Raw genomic sequence first — 22,522 nt, 5'->3', positions numbered from 1 at the left:
GTCCCCATTCCCAATCCCAATGTCCCCAATCCCATCCCATCTCCTCAATCCCAATGTCCCCATTCCCAATGTCCCCATTCCCAATGTCCCCATTCCATTCCCAGTGTCCCCAATCCCAATGTCCCCAATCCCAATGTCCCCATTCCCAATGTCCCCATTCCATTCCCAGTGTCCCCATTCCCAATCCCAATGTCCCAAATCCCATCCCCAGTCTCCTCAATCCCAATGCCCCAATCTCAATCCCAATGTCCCCATTCCATTCCCAATGTCCCCATTCCCAATGTCCCCATTCTATTCCCACTGTCCCCATTCCCGACCCCATTCCCAGCCTAAAAATTCCCAAATCCCAACTTCTGCTCTCCCCGGCTTTAGAAAAGGCGGGAAAACAGAAAAAATCCCTAAAAAAAAATTATGGGATTTCCCTCCCCAAAATTCCCAGAGCTGTTTCTTCCCCCCAGCTTGGGGACATTCCCAAAAATTCCCAAGGATTTGTAGGATCACGAGGATTTGATGGAGCATTTTGGGGTCCCTGCTTTGATTCCAGCCTTGGATTCCTTCGGGAAACGGGGGAAAAACCGGGAATGCCGGGAGAATTCGGAATAAAAACGATTCCCAAGAGTCCTCGTGGCTTCCCCGCTTTTTATTGGGAAAAGGGGGAATTTTGGGAACGCAGCGGAGCCACCTCGGGAACTTCCCGGGAAAGGGGACGAGCCACGTTCCTGGGGTTCGGCTGCCATCAGGATCTGCGGGGAAAATGGGAAAATCCCAGAAAATTCCGTGGGAAAGGGGGGGAAAAAACCAAACCCCAAATGGGCAAATCCCATAAAATTCCATGGGAAAGGTGGAAATTCCCAAATCCCACCCCACATCCCAGAAAATTCCATGGGAAAGGTGGAAATTCCCGATTCCCACCCCAAATCCCAGAACATTCCAAGGAAAAGGAAGAAATTCCCAATTCCTGCCCCAAATCCCAGAACATTCCATGGAAAAGGAGGAAAAGAACGACCCCAAATGGGCAAATTTGGGATGGGGAATTTTGGGATGGGGGTTTTTGGGATGGGATTTTTTTTGTGATGGGGATTTTTTTGGGATAGGGGATTTTTGGGATGGGTTTTTGGAATCAGGGTTTTTGGGATGGGGGATTTTTAGGATGGGATTTTTTGGGATGGGGGTTTTTGGGATAAAGGATTTTTGGGATTTTTTTTGGAATGGGGATTTTTTGGATGGGGGATTTTTGGGATTGGGGTTTTTTTTGGGATGGAGTTTTTTTTTTGAGATGGGAATTTTTGGGATGGGTTTTTCTGGAATCAGGTTTTTTTTTGGGGATGGGGGATTTTTGGGCTGGAGGTTTTTGGGATGGGGTTTATTTTGGGGATGGGGGTTTTTTGGGATGGGGACTTTCGGGATGGGGATTTTTGGGATAGGGTATTTTTTGGCATGGGATTTTTTGGCATTGGGGTTTTTTTGGGATTGGGGTTTTTGAGATGGGAATTTTTGGGATGGGAATTTTTCGGCTGGGGATTTTTTGGGATTGGGTTTTTTTGGGCTGGGGATTTTTTGGGATCAGGTTTTTGGGATGGGCTTTTTTTTGGGATGGGGGTTTTGGGCTGTGGATTTTTTGGGATCGGGTTTTTTTGGGCTGGGGATTTTCTGGGATCAGGTTTTTGGGCTGGGTTTTTTGGGATTGGGTTTTTTGGGCTGGAGTTTTTTGGGCTGGGGATTTTCTGAGATCGGGTTTTTGGGATGGAGGTTTTGGGTTGGGGATTTTTTAGGATCAAGTTTTTGGGATGCGAGGTTTTTTTGGGATCAGGTTTTTGGGCTGGGGATTTTTTTGGGGTGGGATTTTTTGGGATGGAGTTTTTTTGGGATGGGGTTTTTTTGGGCTGGAGATTTTTGGGTTGGGGATTTTTTGGGATCAGGTTTTTGGGATGGGTTTTTTTTGGGGGATCAGGTTTTTGGGATGGGGTTTTTTTGGGATCAGGTTTTTGGGATGGGATTTTTGGGATTTTTTTTTTTTGGGGATCAGGTTTTTGGGATGGGTTTTTTTTTGGGATCGGGGTTTTGGGCTGGGGTTTTTTTGGGATCAGGTTTTTGGGATGGGTTTTTTTTTTGGGATCGGGGTTTTGGGATGGGAGTTTTTTTTGGGATCAGGTTTTTGGGATGGGGTTTTTTTTGGGATGGAGTTTTTTTGGGATGGGGTTTTTTTGGGCTGGAGTTTTTTGGGCTGGGGATTTTCTGGGATCGGGTTTTTGGGCTGGGATTTTTTTGGGATCAGGTTTTTGGGCTGGGGTTTTTTTTTGGGATCAGGTTTTTGGGCTGGGGATTTTTTGGGATCGGGGTTGTGGGCTGGGTTTTAGGGCCGGGGTCGCGTACTGGGCGATGCGGCAGTTGGAGGCGGACACGAAGCGCCCGGTGTAGTGGATGTGGCAGCGCACGACGTTGTTGGTGAAATCCGACTCCAGCACCAAATATTTGGGATTGACCTGGACCTGGGATGGGATGGGGGGAACGGGGTGAAAAATGGGGAAATTGGGAAAAAATGGGAGAAAAAAAAATAAAAATTGAAAAAAGGGGGAAAAAATGTTTTAAAAAAAATGGGGGGAAAAAAGGAGCAGAAGGGAGCCCTCGGGTGGGAGAACAGCGCTGAGACCCTGTGGGGAAAAGGGGTGAAAAATGGGGAAAAGTGGGGGAAATAGGGAAAAATGGGTTAAAATGACAAAAAAGGGACAAAAGGGATGGAAAGGAACCCGCCGGGTGTTGTAACAGCCAGGGCTGAGACCCTGCAGGGAATTTATTTAAAGAAATGTTTGGGGGGAAATCCCAAATATCAAGAGGGAAACGGGAAAATCTGAGGGAAAAATCCGGAAATTAAAAGGGAAAATCAGGGGAAAAACAAAAAAAAGTCCCAAAAATGAAAAGGGAAAAATGTCAAAAATCATCAGGGAATAAAATGCCAAAAGAGGAAAAAGAGAAGAAAAAAATCCCAAAAAATCTGGAGGAAAATGGGAAAATCGTGGGGAAAAACCCCAAAAGGGAACAGGGAAAAGGGAAAATTAACTGAGGGGAAAAACCCCAAAATTAGGAGGGAAAGGGGAAAAAATCAGGGGAAAATCCCTGGAAATGAGGGGGAAAAACAGAAAAATGGAAAGGGGAAATCAGCGGGGGAAAAAAAACAGAAGAGGAAAAGGGGAAAAAAAATCCCAAAAAATCAAGAGGGAAATGGAAAATCAGGGGAAAAACCCCCAAAATAAATATAAAAAATACCAGAATTGAAAAGGGAAAATCAGGGAAAAAAAATCAAAAACCAACAGGGAATAAAAGCCCAAAAAGGGAAAGAGAGAAGAAAAAAAATCCCAAAAATCAGGAGGAAAATGGGAAAATCATGGCAAAAAACCCCAAAAATCAGGAGGAAAATGGGAAAATCGGGGGGAAAATCCCAAAAATCAAAAAATGGGAAAAAGCCCCAAAAAGGGAAAGAGAGAAGAAAAAAAATCCCAAAAATCAGGAGGAAAATGGGAAAATCATGGGGAAAAAAAACCCAAAAATGAGCAGGGAAAAGGGAAAATCAGGAAAAAACCCCAAAAATCAACAAATGGGAAAAAGCCCCAAAAAGGGAAAGAAAGAAGGAAAAAAATTCCCAAAAATCAGGAGGAAAATGGGAAAATTGGGGGGGAAACCCCAAAAATCAACAAATGGGAAAAAGCCCCAAAAAGGAAAAGAGAGAAGAAAAGAAATCCCAAAAAATCAGGAGGAAAATGGGAAAATTGGGGGGGAAAACCCCGAAATCAGGAAGAAAATGGGAAAAACAGAGGAAAAAACCCCAAAAATCAACAAATGGGGGAAAAGCCCCAAAAAGGGAAAGGAAGAAGGAAAAAAAATCCCAAAAATCAGGAGGAAAATGGGAAAATCATGGGAAAAAAACCCGAAATCAGGAGGAAAATGGGAAAATTGGGGGGAAAACTCAAAAATCAGGAGGAAAATGGGAAAATCAGGGGAAAAATCCCAAAAATCAGGAGGAAAATAATGGAAAATCATGGGAAAAAAACCCCAAAAATCAGGAGGAAAATGGGAAAATTGGGGGGAAAACGCAAAAATCAGGAGGAAAATGGGAAAATTGGGGGGAAAACCCAAAAATCAGGAGGAAAATGGGGAAATCATGGAAAAAAACCCAAAATCAGAAGGAAAATCATGGGAAAAAAAAAACCCAAAATCAGGTGGAAAATGGGAAAATTGGGGGGAAAACCCCAAAAAGAAACGAGGAAAAGGGAAAAAAGCAGGGAAATCACCCCGGAAAAAAATGCCAGGGGTGGGAAAATCCCGATCCAGGCTGGAGTTGGGATTTTCCACTCCAAAGTGACCCCAAAATGTCCCCAGACGTCCCCAACCTTGAGGATGTAGTTGCCGGGCGGGACGTCGGTGATGTCGATCCACTGGCAGTCGATGTCGGCGTTGTAGGTGTCGTAACAGCCTGGGCTGAGCCCCTGGGGGAAATGGGGTGAGAAACGGGGGAAATTGGGAAAAAACGGGGGAAAATGGGGAAAATGGGGGGAGAAAAGGGAGAAAAAAGGGAAAAAATGGGGGAAAATGGGGGGAAATGGGAAAAAAATGGGGGAAAATGGGGGAAAATGGGGGGAAAATGGGAAACCTCAGGTGTTGTAATGGCCAGGAAGAGATCCTGTAGGGAAAATGGGGTGAGAAATGGGGAAATCGGGCAAAAATGGGGAAAATGGGGAAAAATGGGAAAAGAAGGGAGAAAAAAGGTTAAAAAATTGGGGGAAATGGGGGAAAAAGGGAAACCTCAGGTGTTGTAACAACCCAGGAAGTGATCCTGTAGGGAAAATGGGGTGAGAAATGGGGGAAATGGGCAAAAATGGGGAAAAACGGGGGGGAAATGGAGGAAAAAGGGAGAAAAAAGATTTTAAAAATGGGGAAAAATAGGTAAAAATGGGGGAAAATGGGGGAAATGGGGGGAAAATGGGAAACCTCAGGTGTTGTAATGGCCCAGGAAGAGATCCTGCAGGGGAAATGGGGTGAGAAATGGGGAAATTGGGGAAAAATGGGAAAAAGGGGAAAAAAGGTAAAAAAATGGGGGGGAAAAGGTAAAAAATGGGGGGAAATGGGGAAAATGGGGGGAAAAGGGGGAAAAAAGGGAAACCCCAGGTGTTGTAACAACCCAGGAAGTGATCCTGTAGGGAAAATGGGGTGAGAAATGGGGAAAATGGGCAAAAATGGGGAAAAGGGGAAAAAAGGTAAAAAAATGGGGGGGAAAGTTAAAAAAATGGGGAGAAATGGAAAAAAATGGAGGGAAAAGGGGGAAAAAGGGGAAACCCCAGGTGTTGTAATTGCCCAGGCTGAGACCATGCGGGGGAAATGGGGTGAGAAATGGGGAAAATGGGGGAAAATGGGGAAAACGGGGGAAAAAAGGTAAAAAAAATGGGGGGAAATGGGAAAAAATGGGGGAAAATGGGGGAAGAATGGGAAACCTCAGGTGTTGTAATGGCCCAGGAAGAGATCCTGCAGGGAAAATGGGGTGAGAAATGGGGAAATGGGGAAAAAATGGGAAAAAATGGGTAAAAAAGGTAAAAAAATCGGGGGAAAAGGGGGAAAAATGGGGGGGAAAGGGGAAAAAAAGGGAAACCTCAGGTGTTGTAACAACCCAGGAAGAGATCCTGCAGGGAAAATGGGGTGAGAAATGGGGAAATTGGGCAAAAATGGAGACAAAGGGGAAAAATGGGAAAAGAAGGGAGAAAAAAGGTAAAGAACAGGGGGGAAATGGGGAAAATGGGAAACCTCAGGTGTTGTAACAGCCCAGGCTGAGACCCTGTGGGGAAATGGGGTGAGAAATGGGGAAATTGGGGGAAAATGGGGAAAAAGGGGAAAAAAGGTAAAAAAATGGGGGGGAAAGGGGGAAAAAAGGGAAACCTCAGGTGTTGTAATGGCCCAGGCTGAAACCCTGTGGGGAAATGGGGTGAGAAATGGGGAAATTGGGGGAAAATGGGGGGAAATGGGGAAATTGGGGGAAAATGGGGGAAAAGGTAAAAAAAAAAAAAAAAGGAAAATGGGAAAAAATGGAGGAAAATGAAAAACAAAAGGGGGAAAAAAGGGAAAATGGGAAAAAAGGGAAACTCCAGGTGTCGTAACAGCCCAGGCTGAGACCCTGTGGGGAAATGGGGTGAGAAATGGGGAAATTGGGAAAAAATGGGAAAAATGGGGAAAATGGGGGGAGAAAAGGGAGAAAAAAGGTTAAAAAAATGGGAAAAAAATGGGAAAAATGGGAAACCTCAGGTGTTGTAACAGCCCAGGCTGAGACCCTGTGGGGAAATGGGGTGAGAAATGGGGAAATTGGGGGGAAATGGGGGAAAATGGGGCAAAAGGGGGGAAAATGGGGGAAAAGGTAAAAAAAAAAAAAAAGGAAAATGGGAAAAAATGGGGGAAAATGAAAAAAAAGGGGAGAAAAAAGGGAAAATGGGAAAAAAAAAAAGGGAAACTCCAGGTGTCGTAACAGCCCAGGCTGAGACCCTGTGGGGAAATGGGGTGAGAAATGGGGAAATTGGGGGAAAATGGGGGAAAAAAGGGAAAAAAAGGGAGAAAAATGGTAAAAATAATGGGGGAAAATGGGGAAAAATGGGGGGAAATGGGGGAAAAAAGGGAAACCCCAGGTGTTGTAACAACCCAGGAAGTGATCCTGCAGGGAAAATGGGGTGAGAAATGGGGAAAATGGGCAAAAGTGATGAAAAATGGAAAAAAAGTTTTAAAATGGGCAAAAAAGGGACCAAAAGTAACCAAAATGGGGGGGAAATGGACCAAAAATGGAGAAAAGGGGACAAAAAGTGACAAAAGTGACAAAGGGTGCTGTCCCCTGAGGTCAGCTGGGTGTGGGTGGTGCAGGCGTAGTGCCACAAATGGGGACAAAAGGGACAAAAGGGGTGAAAAAGGACAGAGAGGGAGAAAAAAGGGACAGAAAATGGAGAAAAGGGACAAAAAGGGACAAACAGGGACAAAAGGGGCGCTCAGGTGGCTCAGGGACATCGGGCTGAGGTCCTGAGGGGACAGAAAGGGACAAAAGGGACAAAAATGGACAAAAAGGGGGAGAAAAGGAGAAAAAGGGACAAAAAGGAACAAAAGTGACAGAAGTGACAAAGGGTGCTGTCCCCAAGTGTCACCTGGATGTGGGTGGTGCAGACACAGTGCCACAAATGGGGACAAAAAGGGACAAAAAGGAGGACAACAGGGACAAAAAAGGAAGATAAAGGGGACTAAAGGGGACAAAAAGTGACAGAAGTGACAAGGGGCGCTGTCCCCGCGCTGTCACCTGCGTGTGGGCGGTGCAGGCGTAGCGCTTGAGGTGGCCGAAGTCGCAGGTGGTGTCCTCCAGGCAGAAGCTGGCCTTGTGTCCCTCGGCCACCCGGCGGCCCGAGGTGACATCCAGCAGGTCGTAGTGACTGAACTCCGCCATGCTGTGGTAGTGCCTGGGGACACCGTGGGGACACCGTGGGGACACCGTGGGGACAGGCGGGGGGCAGGGTGGGGACAGTCAGGGGACAAGCAATGGGATAAATTGGGGACACTCAAGGGGACACTCAAGGGGACACTCAAGGGGACACTCAGGTGGCATAGTGATGAGCTCCACCATGCTGTGGTAGTGCCTGGGGACACCAGGGGGACACCGTGGGGACACCGTGGGGACAGGCTGGGGACACCGTGGGGACACCATGGGGACAGGCAGGGGGCAGGGTGGGGACAGTGGGGACACCATGGGGACAGGCAGGGGGCAGGGTGGGGACAGTGGGGACACTCAGGGGACAGTCATGGGGACACTCAGGGGCATCCAGGGGACATTCAGAGGAATAATCAGGGGACACTCAGGGGACACTCAGGGGACACTCAGGTGACAGTGACTGAGCTCCACCATGCTGTGGTAGTGCCTGGGGACATGGGGACACCATGGGACAGCTGGGGACAGTGGGGACACTCAGGGGACACTCAGGGGACAAGCAGTGGGATAAATCAGGAACAGCAGGGGACACTCAGGGGACACTCAGAGGAATAATCAGGGGACAGTCAAGTGACATCCAGCAGGTCATAGCAACTGAACTCCTCCATGCTGTGGTAGTGCCTGGGGACACCATGGGGACACCAGGGGGACAGGCTGGGGACACTCAGGGGATGCTCTGGGGACAGTCAGGGGACAGTGGGGATACCATGGGGGACATTCAGGAGACAATCATGGGGACAGTCAGGGGACAGGCAATGGGATAAATCAGGGACACTCAGGGGACATTCAAGGGGACACTCAGGGGACACTCAGGGGACATCCAGCAGGTCATAGTGACCGAGCTCCGCCATGCTGTGGTAGTGCCTGGGGACATGGGGACACATGGGGACACCATGGGGACAGGTTGGGGACACCATGGGGACAATTGGGACAGTCAGGGGACACTCACAGGACAGTCATGGGGAGAGCCAGGGGACAACCAGAGGAATATCTGGGGACACTCAGGGGACAATCAGGGAACAATTGGGACACTCGGGGACACTCATGGGACACCAGGGGACATTGAGGGGGACATTCAAGGGACACTCAGGGGACATCCTGCAGCTCGCAGTGGCTGAGCTCCGCCGTGCATGGCAGTGCCTGGGGACACCATGGGGACACCAGGGGGACAGGCTGGGGACACCATGGGGACAGTGGGAGCAGCCAGGGGACATTCAGATGATAATTGGGACAAGCAGGGGACAAGCAATGGATAATCAGGGGGACACTCCGGGGACACTCGGGGGACAGTGGGGGCGCCCAGGGGACACTCAGGGGACAATCGGGACACTCAGGGGACACTCAGGGGACACTCACGGGGTGTCACTATGGGGACGTCCCCACCCTTTAGGGGGTGCGTGGGAAGGGGACATCAGTGCTGGGGCACGGCAGGTGGCAGCTCCTGCCTTGGGGACAGTCACTGGGGCAGAGGGGACATCAACTCCGGAGCGCGGTGGCTTTGGGGACAAAGAGCCCAAGGAAGGTGACACCGACCCCAAAGCCACGTCACCGAGCAGGGAATGCCACTGAAACGCCTCAAAGGTGTCACCAGGGTGGGTTAGGGGTGGGGACACCCCCTGGTGGCAGCGGTGCCACTGCCACCATCACGGTGGCTTTGGGGACAAAGAGCCCAAGGAAGGTGACACCACGCCCAACAAAACCCCAAAAACGACACAAAATGGGGGAAACTCCACGAAAAACCTCAAAACTGTCACCAGGACAGGGCTGGGGACAGTGACAGCCGGCAGCTGTGCCGCTGCCACCAGCATCGATGGTGGCTTGGGGACAAAGACCCTAAAGAAGGTGACACCACACAGCAAGGTCCCAAAGCAAAGCCACCAAACGCGGAAACGCCACGAAAACGTCACCAAAGGCCTTGGAGCTGCCACCAGGGGGCTGGGTGGAGGCTGGGGACAGCTGGGGACACTCAGCGGTGGCAGCTGTGCCACTGCCACCATCAGGGTGGCTTTGGGGACAAAGAGTCCAAAGGAAGGTGACACCAACCCCTCATATCCCGACCTCAAAGCAATGTCACCAGATGGGGAAATGCCACTCAAGGGCTGTCATCAGGGGGAGGGGACAGGCTGGGGACAGCTGGGGACACTCCCTGGTGGCAGCTGTGCCACTGCCACCAACATGGATGGGGTTTGGGGACGAAGGGCCCGAGGAAGGTGACACCGCCCTCCAAGGTCCCAAAGCAAAGCCACCAAATGGGGAAACGCCACCGAAATGCCACTCGCAGCTGCCCCCAGAGGCAGGGGACAGGCTGGGGACAGCTGGGGACGCTCCCTGGTGGCAGCTGCGCCACTGCCACCACCATGGACGGTGCCTTGGGGGACAAAGAGCTGAAGGAAAACCCCAAAACGAAGCCACCAAACGGGGAAACGCCACCGAAGCGCCACCAAAGCGCCAGCAAAGCCCTCGGAGCCGCCAGCGGGGGGTGTGCCGGGGCTGGGGACAGCTGGGGACACTCACTGGTGGCAGCTGTGCCACTGCCAGCGGTGGCGGGGCTGGCTGGGCAGGAAGTCGGCCGTGCCCTGGTTCTTGACGCGCTGCGGGAAGCGCAGCAGCACCCGCACGTCGTAGTCGGTGGCCTCGGCCGCGTACGCCGTGCTGGGGACAGGGACAGGGACGCTGCTGGCACTGGGGGCGCTGCTGCCGCCCTGCCCGCCAGGGGCACCCCTGCTCCAGAGGGGATTTCCCACGGGAAAGGAAGGGATGAGGAGAGCAACCGGCCGGGCTTGGCTTGCTGCTCCCGGTGCCTTTTCCTTTCCTTCTCAAGTTTTACATTTCCTTTTTTCTTTTCCCTTCCATTCCCAGAACTTCCCTTCCCAGAACCCCAAATTTCCCTTCCCTTCCCTTCCCTTCCCTTCCCTTCCCTTCCCTTCCCTTCCCTTCCCTTCCCTTCCCTTCCCTTCCCTTCCCTTCCCTTCCCTTCCCTTCCCTTCCCTTCCCTTCCCTTCCCTTCCCTTCCCTTCCCTTCCCCCTTCCCGCAACCTTCCCTTCCCTTCCCGCAACCTTCCCTTCCCTCTCTCCCTTCCCTCCCTCTCCCCTTTTCCCCTTCCCTCCTCCTCCCTCTCCCCTCAGCCCCTCTCCCTTCTCCACGCCCCAGCCTGACCCTCTCTCCTTCCCTGCCCCATCTCCCCCTCATCCCAAGATCCCTTTTATCCTCATTTTCCCCTCTCCCCAGCCCCTCTCTGCCCCATCTCCCCTCACCCAGGCTCCCTCTCCCTCCCGGGTGTCCCCCCTCTCCCCTCATCCCAGGATTCCCCCCTCCGTCTCCCTCTCCCCTCATCCCAGTCCCTCTTTCCCCTCATCCCTTTTCCCTCATCCCAGAATTCCCTCTGTCCCCATCTCCCCTCATCCCAGGACCCTCTCTCCCCTCACTTCACCCCATCTTCCCCCAATCCCCTCCTTCCCAAAATTTCCCCATTTCCCGCCCATCCCACCCCCCTTCACCCTTTCCTTCTCCCACCTTTTCCCCGCACATTCCCCCAACCCCAGAGCGCTCCCATTCCCAGGAATCCCCTCCCTCTCCCATTCCCAGGAATCCTCCCTCCCATTCCCAGGATCCCATCTCTCCCATTCCCAGGAATCCTCTCTCCCATTCCCAGGAATCCTCCATCTCCCATTCCTGTGTCCCATTGCCGTATCCCATTTCCCATTCCCGAATCCCATATCTCCTTCCTAGATCCTGTGTCCCATTCCCATATCCCATGTCCCATTCCCAGATCCCATGTCCCATTCCCATGTCCCATGTCCCCTTCCTGGATCCTGTGTCCCATTCCCATATCCCATATCCCATATCCCCTTCCTGGATCCCATGTCCCATTCCCATATCCCATGTCCCATTCCCAGGATCCTGTGTCTCTTTCCCGCCATCCCATTTCCCATTCCCAGATCCCATTTCCCATTCCTGGATCCTGTGTCCCATTCCTGGGATCCTGTCTCTCCCATTCCCATATCCCATGTCCCATACCCTGTGTCCTGTATCCCGTGTCCCATATCCCATGTCCCATACCCTGTGTCCCGTATCCCGTGTCCTGTATCCTGTGTCCCATCTCCCCCATTCCTGTGTCTCATATCCTGTGTCCCATGTCCCATTTCCCGTGTCCCGTATCCCGTGTCCTGTCTCTTCCGTCTCCCCCATGTCCCATGTCCCGTGTCCCATTCCCATATCCCGTATCCCATGTCCCGTATCCCATGTCCCGTGTCCCATGTCCCATGTCCCGTATCCCTTATCCCGTATCCCATATCCCATATCCTGTATCCCATGTCCCGTGTCCCATGTCCCGTGTCCCCCGTGTCCCATGTCTCACATCCCATCTCCCCCGTGTCCCATATCCCATATCCCGTGTCCTGTGTCCCGTGTCCTGCGTCCCGTGTCCCGTATCCCGTGTCCTGTGTCCCATGTCCTGCGTCCTGTGTCCCATGTCCCGTGTCCCGTATCCCGTGTCCCGTGTCCCACGTCCCACGTCCCACGTCCCATGTCCCATGTCCCGTGTCCCGTGTCCCGTGTCCCGTGTCCCATATCCCATCTCCCCCGTGTCCCGTGTCCTGTGTCCCACGTCCCGTGTCCCATGTCCCGTGTCCCGTGTCCCGTGTCCCATATCCCATCTCCCCCGTGTCCCGTGTCCTGTGTCCCATCTCCCCCGTGTCCCGTGTCCTGTGTCCTGTATCCCATCTTCCCCGTGTCCCATGTCCCCTGTCCCCTGTCCCGTGTCCCATCTCCCCCGTGTCCCATATCCCATCTCCCCCATGTCCTGTGTCCCGTGTCCTGTGTCCCGTGTCCCGTGTCCCATATCCCATGTCCCCCGTGTCCCATATCCCATGTCCCCTGTCCCCCGTGTCCCGTGTGCGGTGTCCGGCGTGGCTGCGGTGGCACCTGGCGAGGCAGCGCTCCTCGGCGGCGCAGCGCAGCGAGTACAGGTGCGCTCTCTGCACGTACGTGGAGGCCTGCACGTAGTTGGGGTCCGGCACCAGGTCCGGGAGACCTGCGGAAACGGGATCGGGATTGGGAAAACCCGGGACTGGGGACAGGGACTGGGAACGGGGATTGGGAAATCTGGGACTGGGGACAGGGACTGGGGACAGGGATTGGGAAATCCGGGACTGGGGACAGGGACTGGGAACAGGGATTGGGAAATCCAGGACTGGGGACAGGGACTGGGAACAGGGATTGGGAAATCTGGGATTGGGGAGATCCAAGATCAGGTCTGGGAGACCTGACAGGAAACGGGATCGGGATTGCAGAAATCTGGGACTGGGGACAGGGATTGGGAACAGGGATTGGGAACAGGGATTGGGAACAGGGATTGGGAAATCTGGGATTGGGGACAGGGATTGGGAACAGGGATTGGGAAATCTGGGATTGGGGAGATCCAAGATCAGGTCTGGGAGACCTGCCGGGAAACGGGATCGGGATTGGGGAAACCCGGGACTGGGGACAGGGACTGGGAAATCTGGGATTGGGGAAATCTGGGATTGGGGAAATCCAGACCTGGGAGGTCTGGACCATCAGGTCTGGGAGACCTGCCGGGAAATGGGATCGGGACTGGGGAGATCCAGGACTGGGGACAGGGATTGGGAACAGGGATTGGGAAATCTGGGATTGGGGAGATCCAGGACTGGGGACAGGGATTGGGAAATCTGGGATTGGGAAATCTGGGATTGGGGAAATACAGGATTGGGGAAATCTGGGATTGGGGAAATCCAGACCTGGGAGGTCTGGACCATCAGGTCTGGGAGACCTGCCGGGAAACGGGATCGGGATTGGGGAAATCCAGGATTTGGGACAGGGACTGGGAACAGGGATTGGGCCAGTCAGGGACTGGGGAGATCCAGGATCAGGTCCGGGAGACCTGCCAAGAAATGGGAACGGGATTGGGGAAATCTGGGATTGGGGACAGGGATTGGGAACAGGGATTGGGCCAATCAGGGACTGGGGAACTCTGGGATTGGGGAAATCCCAGATCAGGTCCAGGAGACCTGCCAGGAAATGGGAACAGGTTTGGGACCAGGGATTAGGGACAGGGTCTGAGGACATCCAGGATCAGATCAGGGGCACCTCTGGGAAAACTGGGATATCCACTGGGGACATCACTGTGGGCAGGGACTGGGACAGGGATTGAGGACACAGCTGCTGGAGGCCTGGACATTTGGGATCTGGAATCAGATCCAGGAGATCTACTGGGAAAATGGGGACGTCACTGGGGACAGGGATTGGGGACATCCTGGATCAGATCCGGGAGACCTGCGGGATCACGGGGACATCCCTGAGCGCAGGGACATCCCCTGGGACTGGGGACAGGGACATCCCCTGGGATGGGGGACACAGCTCCGGGAGATCTGCACACATTGAGGATCCGGGAATGACCATGGGGACATCCCTGGGGACGGGGACATCCCTGGGGACAGGGACATCCCGTGGGATTTTTTTGCCTGTTTTTCCCCATTTCCCCTGGTTTTCCTTCTTTTTCCCCGTTTTTCCCCAGTTTTCCCTGTTTTCCCCCATTTTTCCCTGTTTCTCCCTGTTTTTCCATGTTTTTCCCTGTTTCTCCCTGTTTTTCCATGTTTCTCCCTGTTTCCTCCCATTTTTCCCCATTTTCCCCACATTTTTCCCCATTTTCCCCATTTTTCCCCTGTTTTCCCTATTTTTCCCTGGAAAGGAGAACAATGCCTCCTTGTTTCTGGGCCTGCCTTCCCGGGAGGGATCACGTCATTCCTTTGGAGCTCATTTCCTGCCCCATTCCCGCTGATGTAATTCCCGGGGGACCAAAAAAAAACCGGGAGAACTCGGAAAAAACTTCTCCCCATCCCTTAAAAAAATTCCTAACAAAAAAACCCCACGGAAAACCACCCCGGGCCGGCCAAGGAAAAGTTTTCCATGCTTTCAGAATTTTTTTTCCCTCCCTGCTGTTGTTTATTCCAAGGAATTCTTGGAAGCCCCGGAGCGAAATCTGACTCCGGGACCAACGGGGAGTTTTATGGGATTTGGATTTTCCCCTTTCCCGCTGGATTCTGCCCTGGGATGGCCCCGTTGTTTTTATAGGATCTCACGCCTCCTTTTTTGGGGTCAAACCTCTGGAATTCATGGGATATCAGGATCCCCACCTCCGGAATTGTCCCACCCCAAATTCCAGGGGGTTTTGCTGAGGCGTCCCAAAAATCCAGGGAAAATCGGCCCCAGATTGGGACAATCCTATTGGGAAAAAGTTTTTGGTTTTCCCGCCCAGCCCCTCGGCCACCTGGGAGCTGCCAGAGGAGATTTCCGTTCGTTCCCGGGGAAAATCGGGATCATCAGCCCTGTTTGTGCAGGTGTATGGGATCAGCGGAAAATCCCACAGGGAGCCGAGGAAAAGTGGGAGCGGGGGAGGTCAGGAATGGAGGGAGTGGGAATGGGGATGCCTGGAGACACCCAAGGGATTCTGGCTTCCCATCCCATCAATCCTATCCCAATCCCAATCGCAATCCCACCCCATCAATCCCAATCCCATCAATCCCATCCCATTCCCAATCCTAATTCTAATTCCATTCACAATCCCAGTCTAATCCCATCAATCCCAATCCCAGTTCCAATCTCATCCCACCTCATCCCATCAATCCCATCCCACCAATCCCATTCCAAATCCCATTCCAATTCCATTCACAATCCCAATTCCATCCCATCCCAATCCTATCAATCCCAATCCCATTCCCAATCCCAGTCCCAGTCCCAATCCCATTCCCATTTCCATTCCCATTCCCAGTCCCAGTCCCAGTCCCAGTCCCAGTCCCAATCCCTCCTCCATCCCCACGGAATCCCAGGATTCCCAGCCCCTGGAACCACCCCAATCCCAAATCTGACCCCACCCTAGGGAGAATTTCCTGGAAATTCCGATGGTTCCCGGCCCATCCGGGGGTGACACCAAGCTCCCACTTGGTGGGACCCAAATTTGCAGCACCCCATGGAATTCCCAAATCCCTCTTTCCTTCCAAAACCAACCCTGCGGGACCCAAGCCATGGGGCCAGGGGGAGAAACCCTGTGGGGATGGGATCCAGCTTGGGATCGGGGTTGGGAAAGCACTGGGGATGGGATTGGGGCTGGGATCAGGATGAGGAACCCCTGGAAATGGGATCAGGATCAGGACTGGGGTGAGGAGCCCCTGGAGATGGGATGGGGGTCAGCATTGGGGTGAGGAACCCCAGGAAGTGGGATCTGGGCAGGGACTGGGGCCAGGAAGCGTTGGAGATGGGATCTGGGTTGGGATCAGGTGAGGGAACCGCTGGAGATGGGATTGGGGTCGGGATCAGGATGAAGAAGTCCCTGGAGATGGGAGCAGAGATCAGAAAGACCCTGGAGATGGGATCCAGGTGGGGACTGGGATGAGGAAACCCCTGGAGATGGGATCAGGGTCAGCATGAGGGTGAGGAGCCCCAGGAAGTGGGATCGGGGTCAGGACTGGGGCTGGGAAGCCCCTGGAGATGGGATTGGGGTTGGGATCAGGATGAGGAACCCCTGGAGATGGGATCAGGATGAGGAAACCCCCTGGAAATGGAATCGGGTTTGGGATGTGGGTAAGCAAAACTTTTGGGGTCTGGATCCCCTTCCCTTCCCCACCCCAGGAACTGCTCCCGTCCCTCCCACCTCTGGATCAGGCCTGGAATTTTCCCAGCCCCTTTCCCAGATTTCCCCAGGCCCCGTTCTCCCAGAAACCCCGATAATTCCCCGCTGGAACCAGCGGGGTCGGATTCCTCCCTTCATTAACCCCGGCCGGGGGCCGGCAATGCCGAACATTCCTGGCGGATCCGGCTGGGATTAGGAGGCTCCCGAGGAGCTTTGGCCGTGGAATTAATCATTAATAATTAATAATTCACAATTAACGCCGGATCCGGCGCCAGCCATCGTTTGCTCCAATTAGGATCCCCGGGAATTGACAGGGAGGTGACAACATTCCCAGAACACCACGAGTGACCCAGAATTTGAGGGGATCAGCTGGATTCCCGTGAAATTTCTCCAGGACAAGCAGGAAGCTCCGGGAATTTGGGTGTCCAGAATTCCCTGGCGGAGCCACCAGCACCTCGCGGGATCCTGGAAGGACACGGACGCTGCCAACGGGGAATTTGGCCGGAATCTTTCCCTGGGAATTTGGCCGGAATCTTTGCCGGGTCATCGGCAGGGCAGCTGTCCTCGGGTGTCCCCCCGGAGCCTCAGGAATTCTGGCATTCCCTGAATGTGTCCCCAGATCCCTCCCATCCTTCACCCCCTGTGCCCCATTCCTGGCTTCTCTGCGATCCCAAAAATCCCCATTCCCGAGATTTTCCCACAGCGCTCCCTCCCTGGCTGTGCAGGGCAGGGCTGGGCCCTTCCCACCACCCCAAATCCTCTGGGATGGCTTTTCCCAGAAAACTGGGATGGGGCTGGGCAGGGCACGGGGTCAGGCTGGGATGGGATTCCCGAGGGATGAGCTGGGAGCGGCTCTGAGGGCTCAAAAACTCTTGGAAAGCTCAGCCTGAATCCATGGGATTTAATCAGGATGGGGAGGGAGTGACCCCTGAGTGACCCCGGAGTGACCAGAGCATGGATCCGTCTGTCCTTCCCAAAAATCTGGGAACAGAGTGTGTCCCGGCTGGGATAACTGGGATTCAGCCCTGTCCCATCCCAAATATCCCATGGATAACCAGGATAAACACCCCATGGATAACCAGGATCCAGCCCTGTCCCATCCCAATGTGATCCCAATCCATGGCACAGGAACACCCCATGGATGTAGGATGAGCCGGGACACGGCTCTGCCCCATCCCACAAATTTGGGATTACCTGGGAAACGGCACAGCCCCATCCCAAAATTATGGGATGCCCTGGGACAGACCCCAGGAATGCCCTGGGACACAGCACAGCCCCATCCCACAAGTTTGGGATGCCCTGGGACATGGCAGAGCCCATCCCAAAATGACGGGATGACCTTGGATACGGCCCAGCCCCATCCCAATCCCAGCCCCCCGAGCGGGCCCCGCTCCTCCCCTCCCCGTTCCCACCATTCCCAAACCCCCTCTGGCGAATCCCGGGAATTCCGCCCATCCCAAGGAAACCCCAAACTCACCTCTGGCCCCAAAGCTGGGCCTGTAGACGCTGCCCACGCTGAGCCGGGCTTGGCTGTCGGGCACCGCCTGAGGAATTTCGGGAATGAAGGGCTCGGGATGAGCGACCCCAAAGGATTCGGGCGCCCGGAACGGCGGCTGCGCCTCGTGGGGCGGGAACTGCGCCCCAAATCCCAGATTTTCCACGGATCCCATCCCGGTCTGCGCCTCGGCATCGCCGTCGTGGTACAGGCTGTGGGAGTAGCGGCGGTCCAGCGGCACTCCCGCGGCCCCGAAGGGCTGCGGCTCCTCCCCGAAATCCTCGGGAAGCGCGCGGGGCTGGAGCGGGTACGCCACCCCGGTCCCTGTCCCCATCGGGGACGCCATTCCTGTCCCTATCCCTGTCCCCATCGGGGCGCCCATTCCTGTCCCCATAGGTGTCCCCATCCCCGTCCCTATCCCTGTCCCCATCCCTGTCCCCATCCCCGTCCCCGCCGCCACCGCGCTCCGCGACGCGGGGACACCCTCGGGGCGCTCCCCGCCGTGCGGTGCCACCCCCGCGGCGACAAAGGGCGGCTGTCCCGCCACCCCCGCGGCGACAAAGGGCGGCTGTCCCGCCGAGGCGAAGGCGAACGACGACACGGCCACCCCCGAGGCCGCGGCCCCGGCCTGCCGCCCGCGCGCCGCTTGTCGCCGCTGTCCCCCCGCGCCGTCGCCCAGCGCGCCGTCCCGCCAGTTGGGCGGCACCTGGCCGAACCCGAAGGGATGTCGCGCTTGTCCCCGCACCGTCCCCGAGGCGGGGGCCTGGCGGCGGACGCTGCCCGCCGTGCCCGCCGTGCCCGCCAGCCACAGGCGGCTGCCCGCGGGCCGCTCCTGCCCAGCGGGCACGAACTCGGCGCCGCTGTTGAGCAGGCTGTAGAGCCGCCCGTTGTTCTCCCACTGGATCAGCTGCCGCCACGGCTCCTGCGCCGCCGCCAGCAGCAGCAGCGCGGCCCAGAGCGCCCCGCGCCGCCACAGCCCCGCCGCCATCGCCGCCGGCGTCCCCGCGAGGCTGGCACCGCTGGTGGCACCGCTGGTGGCAGCGCTGGTGCTGGCACCCCCGGCCGGGGCAGCGCCGCTCGGGCCCGTCCCGCTCGGAGCGCGCCCGGAGCGCGGGGCCGGCAGCGCCTCCTCTCCCTCCTCCTCCTCCTCCTCCTCCTCCTCTTTTCCCTTTTTTCCTCCTCCTTCTCTTCCTTCTCCTTCTCCTCTTTCTCCTCTTTTTCTCCCTTCTCCTTTTCCAAGTCTTCTTCCCTCCACTTCCTTCTCCTCTCCTCCTCCTCCCTTTCCTTCTCCTCCTCCTCTTTTTCCTCCTCCTCCTCCTCCTCCTCCTCCTTTTCCTTCTCCCCCTTTTCCAAGCCTTCCTCCCTTCTCCTCCTCCTCCGACCCCGCCTCCTCCTCCTCCTGTCCCTCCTCCTCCTCCTTTTCCAAACCTTCCTCCCTCTCCCTCCTCTTTTTCCTTCTCCTCCTTCTCCCCCTTTTCCAAGCCTTCCTCCTCCTCCTCCTCCCCCTCTCCCTTTTCCTCCTCTTTTTCCTTCTTCCCCTTTTCCAAGCCTTCCTCCCTCTCGCTCTCCCTCCTCCTCCTCCAGGAGGAATTCTGCTGGAATTCCGCGGGATTCGCTCCAAGGCTTCGCTCCCAGAGCGGTTCCCGCACTCCGGAAGTGCATCCAGACGGGAAAAAAACTTGGAATTTTCACTTTTCCCCACTTTTTGAACCCCGGGATGACTCCCGGAGTGAATTTTGCTTGGAATTCCTCGGGATTCGGTCCCGGGAAGCGCCTCCGGAGCGGATCCTACCCTCTGGTAGAAGGCGGGAATTGCATCCAGTCGGGATAAAAAAAAAAGAGTGGAATTTCCCTTTTCCCCGCTTTTTGAACCCCTCAGGGATCCCTTTTCCCGCCCAATTCCCACCACTTCCCGATTTTCCCGGGAAAAGCCCCTTCCCAAAGAAAAAATCCTGCAAAAAAAAAATGGGATTTTCTCCCAGATTTTGCCTCTTTGGGGCCATTTGGGGTTTCCCCCCTGAATATTAAATCCTGAATTGTGACGGAGAACGCCTGGAATTGATCGGGAGTTTGGCTGGAAACTCCTTTTTATTTTTTTTTTTTTTTTGGGATGTGGAATAAAAAATGGGATTCGAGGAGGGAATCCCCAGATCCCACAGTTGGTGGGACCCCAAATCCCTCCAGATCCCCCAAAGAATTCCAGGGGTTTTCCCTCCGGGAATGCTGGAGTTGATTGAGCAGGGCGGGATGGAAATCCGGGACAATTCCCAAATCCCAAGTCCCCAGTCCCAAACCCAAACTGCCGGATCCCATATACCCAATTCTCAAATCTCCAATCCCAAATCCCAGATCCCAAATCCTGGTTCCCAACCCCCAAATCCCGGTTCCCAAACCCCAAATCCCCAAGTCCAAACCCCAAGTCCAAGACCCCAAATCCCGGACTCCAGATCCTAAACCCTAAATCCTAAACCCCAAATCCCAAACTCCGAACCCCAAGTCCGAGATCCCAAATCCTGGATTCCAGATCCTAAACCCCAAATCCCAAATCTCGTGTCCCAAATCCCGGATCCCCAACCCCCAAATCCCAAATCTCAAGCCACAGCTCTCAAATCCCGGATTCCAAATCCCAAACCCCGAACCCTGGATCCCAGATCCCAAATCCCGGATCCCAAATCCCGGATCCCAAATCCCGAACCCCGCGGGTGTCACGGGCGGTGCCGCCGCCGCTAGGGGGCGCCAGCAGCCCGCGCTGGAGCAGCCAATCCCGGAAAAACCCGGGAATTTTTGGGATCGGGATTTCTCGGGATAGCGAGACAGGGGAATCCCAAAATCCGTGTTGGAATTGGGGAATCGCCTCCGTCCCGGCATTCCCGGCAGGAATTCCCCATGTTCCAGAAGGTTCTGGGGTCCGGAAGGTTCTGATCCCAACATCTGGGCAGGAGAAATTCCCAGATCCAAGGGGTGGAGAGGATCCCAAATCCCCAGTCCCAAATCTGAAATCCCAAACCTCGAACCCCAAATCCCAAATTCCCAAGTGCCCAGTCCCAAATCCCAGTCCCGGATCCCCAATCTGAAATCCCAAACCCAAATCTCAAATCCCCAAATCCCCAATCCACAGTCCCAGTCTGAAATCCCAAATCCCCAATCTGAAATCCCCAAACCCCAAATCCCCAAGTCCAGCCCAACATCTGGGCAGAACAAATCCCATTGTCCAGGGGCTCCAGAAGATCCCGATCCCATGGGAATTCCCATCCCTTCCCCCTACAGGGAAAGGGAATGAATCCCTGGGATGTTCCCAAACCTGGATATTCTGGGAAGATGGGAATTCCCTCCTGCTGGAATCGGGGCTGAGGGGACTCCAAATCCATGGAATTCCCCCCAAAAATTGGGAATTTTGGAGGGAAAATGATCCTGGATGGGATTTTTTTGGAGCCACATCCCAAAGCCCCCAAATCCTGAATTCCAGAGCGTCCCAGAATTCCCAAACCCAGCTGGAGGAAATCTGGATTTCCTGAAGCTGCAGAGTTGGATCCGGGTTATTCCAGATTTTAAATCCTAGGAAAAGCAGGAATTGGAAAAAGGTGGGAAACGGAGCTGATGTTCCCATCAAAATAGGGAAGTGACCAGGAAAAAATCAGGATTGATTTGGGAATTAGAGCTGGGAGGGGAATCCCAGTAAATCCTGGATGAGCCTGGAAAAATGTGGGAAAAAATTCCCTGTGGGAATTTATTCTGGGGACAAAATTTCCAGTTTTTCTTTGGAAAGTTCCCAGGAATTCCAATAAAAGTCAAAGCGGGAGGGTGAGAGAGGGAAATCAGGGAATGGGAATAGAATCATTCCCATCTTTCCATTGTCTTCCATGGAATTCCCATGGGAAAAGCTCCACCCGGATGGGAATCCTTGGATTCTCCAAGGATGAGCTTTTCCAGATTTTCTCCCTGGATCCCGGAAGGATTTTTTGGGAAGTGCTCCCACTCCAAGCATTTCTGAGGGATTTTTATCCACCTGAGGCTGAACTGAAATTCCCTGGAATCACCTCGGGATGGGAGATGGGGAAAGCAGGATCTGGAAGCAGCCGGAATTCCTTTGGATCCCCCAATGGGGTTTCTCCTCTTCCCCAAGCCATTCCATGGATTTTATCCCTGGATCTGCATTTCTGATCTTCCCATAAATCCCTGTCCTGATATTCGCCCGAAATTCCTGTCCTGATATCCCTGTGGATTTTCAGGATGAGAACATGGAATTCACTTCCTGTGATGTCCCCATTGTCACAAGGTGGGAATTACAGGAGATTCCCACTGGGAATTCCAACCCTTCCCAGGCCTGACCTCACCATGTGAAAGGCCATTCCAATAAATCCCTGAAGTCCAGGGACAGAGCCCTGTTGTGACCTGGATGGACATTCCCAGACGGATTCTGAGTTTGGAGTGAATCCCTCCCATGCTGGGATTGCGCCCCATCCATCCATCCCTCCATCCATCCATCCATGGATCCATCATCCATCCATGGATCCATCATCCATCCATGGATCAGCTATCCTTCCATCCATCCATCATCCATCATCCATCCATCCATCATCCATCCATCATCCATCATCCATCATCCATCCATCATCCATCCATCCATCATCCATCATCCATCCATCCATCCATCATCCATCCATCCATCATCCATCCATCCATCCATCCATCCATCCATCCATCCATCCATCCATCCATCCATCCATCATCCATCCATCATCCATCATCCATCCATCCATCCATCCATCATCCATCATCCATCCATCATCCATCATCCATCATCCATCCATCATCCATCATCCATCATCCATCATCCATCATCCATCCATCATCCATCATCCATCCATCATCCATCATCCATCCATC

The 22,522-nt window shown here is 54.1% G+C and overlaps 1 protein-coding gene across 1 annotated transcript; it reads right to left on the bottom strand.

The window, feature by feature from the left end:
• Positions 1-625: 625 nt before the first annotated feature.
• On the bottom strand, positions 626-18,963 carry LOXL1 (lysyl oxidase like 1). Its single transcript, XM_038147581.1, has 8 exons — positions 18,936-18,963; positions 17,618-18,788; positions 12,420-12,528; positions 10,010-10,147; positions 7,313-7,469; positions 4,386-4,481; positions 2,374-2,489; positions 626-743 (listed from the first exon to the last, which is right to left on the bottom strand). Exons 2-8 carry the CDS (start codon positions 18,621-18,623, stop codon positions 737-739), a joined length of 1,629 nt encoding a protein of 542 aa, XP_038003509.1. The 5' UTR covers positions 18,624-18,788; positions 18,936-18,963; the 3' UTR covers positions 626-736.
• Between the last annotated feature and the right edge of the window lie 3,559 nt (positions 18,964-22,522).

The sequence above is a fragment of the Motacilla alba genome, chromosome 10 (assembly GCF_015832195.1).
Source record: "Motacilla alba alba isolate MOTALB_02 chromosome 10, Motacilla_alba_V1.0_pri, whole genome shotgun sequence".
Lineage (NCBI taxonomy): Eukaryota > Metazoa > Chordata > Aves > Passeriformes > Motacillidae > Motacilla > Motacilla alba.
Note: the sequence above shows the minus strand (reverse complement) of the source record. Positions and strands in the feature narration are given on the sequence as shown.

Coding starts and splice junctions, on each gene's coding strand:
- LOXL1 (XM_038147581.1), bottom strand. CDS start 18,623: ATGGCGGCGGGGCTGTGGCGGCGCGGGGCGCTCTGGGCCGCGCTGCTG. Junction 10,148..12,419: donor GAGGAGCGCTGCCTCGCCAG/GTGCCACCGCAG, acceptor CCCTGTCCCCAG/CACGGCGTACGCGGCCGAGG. Junction 2,490..4,385: donor CCGGCAACTACATCCTCAAG/GTTGGGGACGTC, acceptor ATCCCATCCCAG/GTCCAGGTCAATCCCAAATA.